Consider the following 12,158-nt stretch of genomic DNA (forward strand, 5'->3'; position numbering starts at 1 on the left):
TTTGTAAACGGGTTACGTTAGCCCATATGACCAACGTGCCTCGTTTGTGCTGGGTTAACCTGCTACGTCGCCATGTTTAGAGTAAAAATAATTTTTTCCTTAACCCATCAACAGATACTGTGCAAAATTGTATATTAAAATAATCCTCAGACATTAAGCTTCAAACAAGATACTTACCTATAGCACTACTGTCGAAGACTAGTGAATACAAACACATCAAGCAAATTGTTCAAAATATACTTCAACTTATCCAAAATCGATAAAAAGACACAATACTGGCCACTGTGCTCAGACATCTGTGATACTTCTGAGGAATGAGCGGAGGAGTGCTGTCAACCTTCCCCTTGATTCCTAGCGCGCCGAAGCGCGTAGTCAGAGAACTAATTCAAAAGGGCCATCCTGCTCCTAGGGCCAACGTGCCCCGGTTAACCCTAGATCCTCAAGCGCGTTAACGAAAAAATAAACGTGCAAAGAGAAAAACTATAAAAAAAAAAAAAAGAAGAAGAAGTACACATCAATTTTATCTAAAACTAAATAAGAATTCTAATGCATCAATACATAAAGATAAAATATTTCAAAGAAGTTAATTTATTTCTTCAGACATCTAAGAAAATTTCGAACTTTTGCTTTGGTGATCCCCAGGAGTTTGCATACAGCATTACAATCATAACTATTTGATGCTTTTTTTCAAGAAATCTTCAAACTTTTTGTCTCTGCTAAATGGGTTAATCTTGAAATCATTTAGAAGTTTTCCAACTAGTTTTTTATCTTGAAAACCCTCCTAATGTTCCATCAGCAGATTTTGCTGAAGAAACATCGAATAATACGACGTTCAGGTTAGAATCCTTTTGGTCTTCCATTTTAAACGTTGAAAGAAAGTCATTGATTTTTTTTTTCTTAAAGTAAAGAATTACTTAAAGTTTTAGCATTACTTTTTAAAGAAATACAAATTATCCATTAAATATATTTAATGGAATATTTATATTTAACGAAAGTATTTAGGAAAATGTTTAAAAAATAAAATGTATTTTAAAAGTCATCATTTACTCGGTAAAATTATTAACTCGTTTTCTCCCAACGTTTAAAATGGGAGATAGAACAAAATAATTCTAACCTGACGTAATGTTGTAGGGATGTTTTGCAACTCATTTGCTATTGAGTTGTAACTTCTCTTAGGTTTTTCCAAAGAGTTGTGCATAATTTTTCTCTAACGTCTTCTTTTGTCATTTTTAAAACAAATCTTAATTTAATCAGAAAACTAAATTATTTTAAAATCACGTGTAATAAATAAAAGCACAATTAAAAACTTATAGATGCGAGGAAAAAGGCGTATTTATTAATTCACATTTATTACGTTTACACGCTTTAAATGATTTTCTAGACCAAACCTTACACATTTATCAGCAAAAATCTGTTTTGAAGTAATGGTCCCAAGAGAGCCAATGTTGGCGATACAAAATATTTTAACAACTTGACTACTAATATCTATACTACCAGCAAACAGTCAGAAAGATGATAAAATGGCAAAAGTTATATGACCAACAAATATATATACATCAATACTAGCGTTTTTAGGAAATCTAAATTTGTTCTAATAAGTGAATTTTACGCGTACCTAAGACGCGTACTACGCGCGCTTACACGTGTCAGCGTCGTTTACTCGCGCAAATAATGATTTTAATAATAATTATTCACGTTATAATTTCAGTTATAATTTCAGTGTTTATAAAGAACTCTAAAGCTGCCTCTGATTTCATTTTTTTGTCCTCCTGTGTTAAATTTAAGCACATGACAATAATCTTTTTGATTTTTTACTATGTAAGGAATGAGTTTTGCCAATTTAAAGTTCTTGTAACTGTATGCCTTCTTCCTTGCTATCAATAAGGATTTTTCTATTGATTCTTGATTTATGGTCCTGGGGATTCAGATGATATCTACTGTATGTTTTTTTTTCAGATGATATCTTCTGTATATTTTTGCAGTTTAAATATACCAATCAACCATTTTCCATGTTTTAACTCTAGTCATTATACTATGACACTCCTTTCAACATTGTAAATAAACAGCAGAAGTACTCTTTATGCTACTATATAATACTGCTTCCTGGTTGTCTTTGAAAGTTTCTTTCGATTAATCGAAAAAACAGCCAATTACATCTTTAACATGAATCTCCATTTTACTTAGATCTATTAAAGCTGGAAACTTGTCAACTACCAACTTGTCAACTACCAACTTGTCAACTTATCAATTGTTGAATTTGTGCACATTCTGTGTGTTTTATATTCATAAAGCAGGTACATATCAGTTACTTTTTGCACCAACGGCAAGATCTCATACGTCATTCTTAATTACATTTTTACCTCGTTATATTTTTCTACTTGCTAAAAAAAATTAATCGGGTCCTTTTTATATCTACTACTGGAGATCTTATTTTCAGTTATATAGAAAAAAAGGGGAGGTCTTCTACCTGCGGTTTTAGATCATATGATTTCTTTAGGTATATATACATCACATGGCATGTTTGTACCTGGTTTTAAAAAAAACCGAATTAAGACCGTAAGGTTTTCTCAAAAACATACTTTTTATGAAATTTTTAAACCTAGTATTAGAAAAATACAATTTATCCATGAAAATGCTGCAGTGCTACTTTTCATTTGACTACTTGAACATCTTAAAAATTAAATATCAAGAAAAAAGTGGAAAAATGTGAAAATGAATTTTTTGGCTGGAGTTAATAAACATTCATGTCATGCCACATGTCATGTGATTCGATTGTGACGTACATCTCAATACAACTACTCTAAAAAAATTTTTAAATGTCCAACAAAAAATTTTTTCATAAATTTTGATTTAACGAGGGAATTTGAAAGATACGCCAGAGATATAGTATTTTTAAAAGTGATTATTAAAAACTATGTTTAACTGTATTTCTAACAATATATGTGTCTTAAGGAAGTTTTATTCATTACCGTACGAATGCTTTTCTAAAAAAAGTCTGTGAGAGTATAATTTACGAATTTTTACGAAATTTTTGACTCCATCACTAAATATCTCTAAATCGGCATAACTTAGATTATAACTTAGATATTTTAGGCTTTTCTTATTCAATGTGTTCTTAATAAAACTCCATAGTCAAATATAGAAATTTGAAATGTGACTTTTTTGATTTTTGACCAGCTGATTCCACACTATGCAAAGCACAGTGCCAAAAAACAGGTATCTAGTAATGGTAGCACTTTCACAAAACACTCCAGAGAACTATTATAACGTGAAAGCTATTTTTGACTTGATCCAAGTGCAAGAAAAGTGCCGCAGGGATTTATTGGTCATTTCTTGCGACCTAAAGCTGGCAAACATTCTTTGTGGTATTCAATCCTATAGCAGTAAACACCTATGTTGCTGGTGTGATGTTTCATCCTCAAACCTCCAAAGCTGTGGCCAACATCGAACTTTTGGTAAAAATTGGAGAAAACACTCTTTATTCGTGCAGGAAAGAATAATAGAAAGTCAAAGGAGTTCACAAAGGTGTTCCACTTGCCATTAGTTGTGTTTCCATGCATTGCCATTAGTTGTGTTTCCAGATGACAAGCTTGTCTTTGAGACTATCCCACCTATGGAACTCCATTTGTTACTGAGAGTAGTAAACCATTTGATTGAAAATCTCCATAAACTTTGGCCGGACGCCAAAGAATGGCCATCAGCACTTTACATTTCTATTCAGTTCTATCATTGAGGACGCTAAAATGGGAATAGCTGCATAAATTTCTTGAGAGGTGCAATATGCAAGAGCTTGTTGCAAGTAAAAAATTTTGCCAAGCTCATGGATTCATCCAAACACTTGCTCTTTTTAAAGATGTTGTAGCTTCGTGCTTTGGGCAAATTTTGGATCCCAATTATCAATTCAAAACTTAAACTTCAAACAAAGCTATCTTAGCCTTCTTTTGTTGATTACAACAGCAAAAAAATCTAAATTTGTAACTAGAAAATAGTGCTACAAACTTTACATAAAAATATTTTATTCAAATCTGTGACCTTTTTGGAAAATTTTTTATGTTTTACATTTCCATCTCTTGAAAGCATTATAACAATTTAATGAAAAAATCATTTATGTGCGAAAGTGGCCTTAGCTTATATATAAGAGCCCATTATATAAAAAACCTAAAGATCAAAAATCTTCTTTGGATGTTAATATAGGATTTAAACTTAAATAGTTATTAACTCCTATTGGCATGTACCTCTTTAAACTCTTTAAAGCATTATCTTAGGGTGTTTCATTAACATTAGGATCCATCTCTTGAAAGCATTATAACAATTTAATGAAAAAATCACTTATGTGCGAAAGTGGTCTTAGCTTATATATAAGAGCCCATTATATAAAAAACCTAAAGATCAAAAATCTTCTTTGGATGTTAATATAGGATTTAAACTTAAATAGTTATTAACTCCTATTGGCATGTACCTCTTTAAACTCTTTAAAGCATTATCTTAGGGTGTTTCATTAACATTAGGATCCCAGATTTACAAACCGTAAAAAATTAATATGTAGTTCGATAAGTTTTTTAGGGATCTCTTGTTTTTGAAGGGTTTTTGAAGAACAATTAAAAAGGTTTTTGAAGAACAATGTACAGAATTTTTCAAAGTTTTCAGATCCCTTTTTGTTTTTGTCATGCTACAAAAAAAACCTCAGATTATTGGTTCATCAGTTTATGTTTCAATCGATTTATTGGTTCATCAGATTGTGTTTCAATCAATTTGACTAATGAGAAACAAAGTAAAAAAAAAAAAGAAAAAAAAAAGAATAATGGACAGATTATCTTTAGAAAGATACGGAATATTTTTTTGTTTCAATTATGATATAATATAATGAAATTTTATTTCTTTAAAGAGATCTATTTTTGTTGTTACTATTTTTTTAACACAGATAAAAAAGAATAAAAACTTAACAAATTAAATTCACTCGAGAAATAGATGCAAAATATTAGCTAGATAACACTTTTTCAATTTAAAGAATCTGAAATCTTTATTTCATTAAAGATCTTTTTAAGTTATATATATATATATATATATATATATATATATATATATATATATATATATATATATATATATATATATATATATATATATGTCTTTTATGTCTATTTTATGTCTCTCAAAAAATCTTGCTGAAAATTAAAAGAAAAAACTATTTTTAATGAACTTAAATCAAACCTTTGTTTATCAATTTGTCCAGACAATATTGACACACAATACGCAAAATTAATCCAAATTTTCAGTGTATTTATTTTCATTTTTATTATATGCATAATATGCACAATTTACAAAAAAAATCATTGGAGACAACATCAGTCAATAATGCAGTTAATTCTCATTTTGTTAAGTTTTCTGGAACGTCTACATATACCTGACAAGATAATCTGTTCTAGAATTATTGTTTGTTGATGAAATAGCAGTAATGTTGAGCTTAAACAATTAAAAGATGGCGGCAAACGGATAAAGTTAAAAGTAAAGAACAATTGCGTAGCATATTGACATGTTGCAAACGAAGAGATGATTTATTTAGCCAAAATAAAGCATCTATTAACATAATTTTATATGATGAGAGAAGATAATCGTTTAATTGACTCTCTTCTTTTTTGCTTTCTTTCTTCTACTTTGCTCGGGGAAAAGTGTATGGAGAGTTTTGGTGACCTTCAAGGATGTCATGCAGAAGGAAATTTTTTCCTGCAAGAAGATGCACATGAAAATGTTTCGGATGTTTTTATTGATGCATTTAAAAAGGTAATGTTGCGAGAGATGGAATTATCGTCTGCTCCAGATTCGTTTTTAGTAACCATTTCAGACGACGAGCAAAAATGGCTGAAAGAAAATAGCAGAAATATTATTCGCGATAACACAATAGAAAATCATTACACGGAAATAATTTATCCCCAGTTTCATCAAGGTATAATAAAGGTATACTAAAGGTCATTTATGTAAATACCTTTTTTTTAAAAAAAATAACTTTTCCCATTTTTTAAAGTTCATTTTGTAAAATTTAAAGTTTATTTTTCCACAGTGTTGTTTTGTTGTTAGTTCACATGGTGGATATTTTACACAACAAAGCAAACCTGCTTGTCTTTTGGTTACCTGATTGTAATAAGACACCGTGTCACATAAGTTATGCGAGTTTGCGTTTAGCATTAAGAGTAAAGAAAAAAACTGGTCAGATCCAAAAGTTTCCCGTAAATGTGTGGTTGCAGATTCTTCTGATAAATAAGACAAGCCATCTCGTAAATATCATTTCTTCGCATTACATAGATATTGTAAACGCGACAGTTTTAAAGACAATTTTGCTTACAGAAGCCGGCAAAAACCTTGGGAAGTTAGCTGCTCAGTATGGAGTAGCAATTCACTGTAAATCGTGCAATGATGATGTGTTTCCTGTAAAGCACGCAGCAAAGTTTAACAAGCAAAAGTCTTCTTTGACACTATTGTGGCGAAAAGAAAGTGAAAGTGACGACATCGAAATTACTCGCGAAAAAAGAAATACTAATTGTCATAGCTGCTGTCAAGTCCGCCAGAAGACAATTTATTTTGACACAATTGGATGGAATTCCTGGATACTGTACCCAAGCTATTTTTCCTTTAACTATTGTGCGGGTAATTGTAAAAACGATAGCTTCAAGAAAGCTTCTGCGCATGCGTTGCTAATAGGAGAGATTAGAAGTAGCAAAGCTCAGGTTTATACAGATCCTCCTTGCTGCGTACCAACATCTTTTAAAACTATGTCGATCTTATTTCGCAAAAATCACAATGAGAACATTTACTTGCTAAATATACCATCTATATCTGCTGAAACATGCGGCTGTAGCTAAAGATATCAATCATGCCTGTCGAAATACGTGTCTGCAGTTAAAAAAAATCGTGCAAGTCAGCTGAAAAATCTGGCTGTAACAAAGTATTACAATAAAAAAGAAAGATTAGAATTTATTTAACAATAGTAATTTTTCAATCTTTATAATTAATATTTATTAAATGTTTATCAAATATTTATTAGACATTTTGTTTATTAAATGACGAGTCACCATTTTAACCGATAAAATTTAATAGTTATCTGAGTTTTTGTAAGGTTTTTACAACAACATAAAAAATTATGTTTACAAGAGAAAATAGCTACCAAAAACGCATAATCCTTCAGATAAGGCCTTAACTTTTTGCACCCTACACAAGTTGATTTACTATTTCTTTACGACTTACTCTATTTCATAAAAAGCGGCTTTTAAGAGCTTTAAAACTTAAATAAATGTTTTTTTTTAAGTTATGAAAAAAATCAAAATGTGAATGCAACTGCATGCAAGTTTACGATTTATACCAAATTTAAATGATAAATAAACAAAGGAATTTGATTAAAACAAGGGTACTGCACTTAGGGGCGTGCTAAGGGGATAAGTGTCAAGCATTACGATAGCGTAATATAAGTCAAACCTATCCCTAAGTATTCAACTTTGATGCATAATGTCTCCAGTCTAAGCAGCTTGGCCTAAGGCTGGCCACCTGATTGAATTTATTCAGACTGTTTTGGTTTAAAGACCTTTACAAACAAATTTGTCGTCAAAAAAATATGTGGCCAGCCAATTATGGTTTTTCTATTTATTAGTTCTTCAAAGTTTAGGTTATACAAGTTAAACCTTTTGGTTGAAAGCTTAATTATGTAGTAATAGTTTTAGGGTTTTAGGCAAAAAAAAAACATAAGCTCTTGTTTTTTAAAAAATAAAACTTTGTAAAAATAAATATTACTTTCGTATCGAATTCTTATAGTCAAGAAGTCAAAAAAGTTTTTCCGTCACATAAATTATGCAGACCGAAATTCGTTAACGTAAAAGTATAAATTATTTTCACATAAAATTGATTTTAAAAGCGTAAATTTTCAATAGCTGTGCCACGCGCCTAATGAATAACAGAGCGGAACTTGTAGCATAAAAGATAAAATTGAGAAAGCAAAATATTTATAAAAAAAAGTTTCAAAACTTGAACACGTTTTAGATTTTGTCAGTAATTAATTATCAATAAGCTATCTGAAGAAGATGAATGTACTGACATATGAAGAAGATAAATGTACTGACATCGACATTTTGATACTGAAAACTAATGGTAATAATACTTTTCTGTTGGATTAAGCAGTTGGTAGGGGGAAAGAGGGGGTTCTACTTATAAAACAAAGCTTTTCTCAGCCGAACAAACATTTGGATGTTTATATTGAAGAAAGTTCTTAAAATCAAAATCTCGAATTTTTAACCTTAAGACTAAACTTTACAAAAAGGGGATCGTGGGAAAAAGGGGATCGTGGGAAAAAGTAATTAAAAGAAGCGGTTAAAAGCGGGTAAAGGGGATTAAACTTTTTTTGAGATCTTGGATCAATAAATCTTATTACTTAGGATTGTAATCAGGTAGGAAAAAGGTTTTTATAGTCTTTAACCCAAAGATCAGCAAACTTAGACCCGCGTGACAAAGCAGTCCTGCAAGCAGTCCTGCAAGGCAATAACTTTTAGCTCGTCAATTTTATTTTTTTTTTTTTTTTAATTTTTCACAAATAATCTTAAAACTAAAATATATTAAATTACATATATATAATGTTTAATGTATTCTAAAATTAATTCTTAAAGAGGAAACGAGAAAACGTACGCGTAATTAACGTTTTCTTCTCTTTTTTTACCCTCATCAAAAAAATTTACCTTTTAAATATGCTGCAATAAATATATGAGAATGAAACTAGTTAGACTATAATTAAAATAATTTTACTACTGTGAATAAAAACTTCTATTTATAATGTGTTTACAAAAAAAACTTATCTGTGGTTTAAATCTTAATTGCTGTGTTTACTTTTGCTACGTTCTGGCCCACAATGCACCTTGAATAAAACTAACATAAGCACCCAGCCAACATGCTGCCCAGTTTGAATGTTTGTTTTGAATGCTTAAACCCAGGTAATAAAACTGGAATTTGGTAAACGCCATAAAGTTGACTTAAAGTGGTCTTAAAAGCTTTTTCAATTCACCAAGTTACTGCTAATTGCTTTAAATCAATTACATATCAACAAGTTTATCTATAACTTTTTTGTATTTGTGGACATTTCGGTTCTTAATTTGGATATTTATTTCTAATTTAAACAGTTTTTTTTTTTTTTTTTTTAACTTTTAAGCATTAAATATTGATTCAATACATTATTATTTTGTTAAAAGATTCATAATTTATAAAAGAAAAAAAACTTCACCGCGAATGTCACCCTAACATTGGCAATAATATCCGGAAAAAAATGTAGGAAGGAAATGTAGGAAGGAAATGTTACATTTAAGCAAAAAATGTCATCCAACAAATTTATTTTTTTGATTAAAGAAGTAACTATTTGTTTTGTTATTTATTTGATGTATTTTAAACTGTGAAATTATTTTGAGTGTCCTTTCCATGTTTTATTTTGCAACGATAGTTACGTCATCTCTTCTACTTTTCTACTTTAAAACGACAGATACATCCACTTTAAAAAACAACAACAACAACAACAACAAAAAAACCGGTAGACAAAGAGCAACTGCCACCATTGTTGGTGACGTTTTTACACACAATTGAAATAATATTTAAGTACACTATCTTATTTTCCTTATTTGGAGAATTGCTTAATAGTGTGCATATATATACATAACTCGTTAAGAATACCATTTTAAATAGACTCCAATTCTCCAATACCGCTATGCCAAAAACCGGGATACCTTTCAATTTTTCGATATTGAATACTGGTATTAAAAGATTCAAATACTGGTTTTTCGGTATTTTAGTTGTTGTTTTTCAATCATTATTTTAAAACAGCATTTGCATCTTTTATTTACTTTTCTCAATTCTTTCGTTTTTATTTTGTTTTTTTTTTCTGTTTTTTTTTCTCGATTAATTCTTGATTTCGAGTGAAGTTAAGATCGATAAATTTACAAAGCCATTTGAATGATAAGGTTGTCAGGAATGACCAGAACGCACTGGCGATTTAATCAAGTGCCAAAAAAAGAATATGAGACTATTTAAAGATGAAGGTGTGAAAGGAAAATATCTTCAACTGGTTTATGATCTTCTTTAAATGGTATGACCAACCAGCGTTGAGTTTTAAAGGACTTTTTCAGCTGACAATAAAATTTAAATGAGTCGCGGTGTAGAAATGACGACATTGAACTCTGAATGCTATTTGTTTTTTAAGAGGGTACTTTAATGGCATTAAAAATAAAGTTCTATCAAATAGCGCAATAAATTGTGCAATTTTATTTTAAAAAAAAGTATCATACAATTCTTTATAATTACTTTTTAGAAATAATGATCCGGGCAATTCATTTTCTTACGGTGCTAGGGAATACATGAAGCTCCAACTTCTGAATGATTTCTTATGCATAGGTGTAAAAATCCTTTTATTCTGGGTCTACTTTTTTCTCGAGAAACCGCGATTTTAGGAACTGAATATGGCAAGAATGGACGATCCCAAATTCGATAAATAACTATTAATTGTCTGATTTTAGATCGTCCATTCTTATAGCCATCAGTGATCTTTTTCAGGAAATTCATTACATTGTTTATATGATTAATTCTTGTCAATTTATTGTGAATTTTCAGTTCAAGCGGTGTTGAATTTTCAGTTCAAGTGTGCTTTTAAAGATGATTAAAAAAATAGAATAGATAAAAAACCTTTACTGTAAACTTATGGATACTTTTAAAAAATAAATGAATAAAAGTGGAATTTCGGGGTAAAACATCTTAGAGGGCGTTTTTCTCCACAAATTAACAAATTAAAATAGTTTGAATAGTAAACCAAACTACTCCTTCTATTTCCATAATCATTTTAATCATTTTAATCATTTTAATCATTTTAATCATTTTAATCATTTTAATCATTTTAATCATTTTAATCATTTTAATCATTTTAATCATTTTAATCATTTTAATCATTTTAATCATTTTAATCATTTTAATCATTTTAATCATTTTAATCATTTTAATCATTTTAATCATTTTAATCATTTATCATTTATATGTTAATCATCAGCGATGATAAAATTGCCCACAAAAAAAATTTCTCACCTTAATTGCACAAAAAAGTTACAAGACAATAACAAAATTACGGTGGCGTGTGCTTTGAAACAAAATTATGGTGGCGTGTGCTCTGAAACAAAAAGTTTCTGATGATGCCCTATTTAAACATATTACGGCATCAGCGAAACACCATTCAAACTAAGGTATGCAAACCACCTAAATTCCTTTAATATTGAAAAGTACAAGAATGACACGGAGTTATCTAAAGAAATATGGTGAAATAAAAAAAGAAAATTTTACACCTATTGTTAGGTGGAAAATTATTAAGCACTGCAAATCGCACAAGCCGGCCACAAAACGTTGCATGCTATCCCAGCATGAGAAGCACGTAATTATGTTTCAACTAGGAAACTTATTGAATAATAAGAACGAAATGGTTTCTAAATGCAGGCAAAAAAACAAATTTCTTTCTTTCTATGTTTTTTTCTTTCTTTTCTTTCTTTCGGTTTTATTATTATTGATTTGTATTTCATGGTTGATTAGTGTCGTTAGGTATGAAACATTAAGTACCATACATAGTTGTTGTTTCTTCGTTTTGTATTTACATATTACTCTATTTATACAAAATATTGACCACTCTTATACGAGCATGAAATTTTGTATTTGAAAATAATACAGCTTAAAACAGCTATATATATAATATATAATATTTATAATATTTTTACTAAATGCAAGCAATTTGTGTGAGTTAACTTTAAGGTGCAAATTATATGACGTACCAATATATGACGTACCAATATATGACGTACCAATATATGACGTTATTTCTTCGATATATAGATTGTTATTCTAAGTAAAAAAGTTCACCAATAAAGTAAACAAGTTCACTGAAAGTTAAACCCTCCCTCTCACCAAAGGGAGCTAGATGGGGCTAAACATGGACAGTAAACCTCTTCCCAATTCCATCGTAGCATATATATCATAAAAAGATTTCAAATCTAAAAAAGCAACGTGAGTGTGACGGCTTGAAATTATCCGAACGAGCAAAAACAGATCTCTTTACATTTCTTTACAACAAGTTTCTGTGCAATACTCATTTTGTTAAATCAAGTTCT

The 12,158-nt window shown here is 29.8% G+C and overlaps 1 protein-coding gene and 1 pseudogene across 1 annotated transcript; one reads left to right on the plus strand and one right to left on the minus strand.

Moving 5' to 3' along the window:
• LOC149887157 (uncharacterized) overlaps nucleotides 1–12,158 on the minus strand; it is a 563,485-nt pseudogene that overhangs the window by 3,252 nt on the left and 548,075 nt on the right.
• On the plus strand, nucleotides 5,410–6,974 carry LOC145190056 (uncharacterized). Its single transcript, XM_080066811.2, has 2 exons — nucleotides 5,410–5,944; nucleotides 6,076–6,974. The coding sequence occupies exons 1-2, from the start codon at nucleotides 5,596–5,598 to the stop codon at nucleotides 6,855–6,857; spliced, it is 1,131 nt and encodes a 376-aa protein (XP_079922937.2). The 5' UTR covers nucleotides 5,410–5,595; the 3' UTR covers nucleotides 6,858–6,974.

The sequence above is a fragment of the Hydra viridissima genome, unplaced genomic scaffold (genome assembly GCF_058129835.1).
Source record: "Hydra viridissima isolate aposymbiotic clone 2 unplaced genomic scaffold, HvirCarnegie_v1 scaffold_6, whole genome shotgun sequence".
Lineage (NCBI taxonomy): Eukaryota > Metazoa > Cnidaria > Hydrozoa > Anthoathecata > Hydridae > Hydra > Hydra viridissima.

Excerpts from the sequence above, each read along its gene's own strand:
- LOC145190056 (XM_080066811.2), top strand. The coding sequence starts at position 5,596 with ATGATGAGAGAAGATAATCGTTTAATTGACTCTCTTCTTTTTTGCTTT. Across the intron at positions 5,945-6,075 it reads TTATCCCCAGTTTCATCAAG|TTCACATGGTGGATATTTTA; the intron begins GTATAATAAAGG and ends TTTTGTTGTTAG.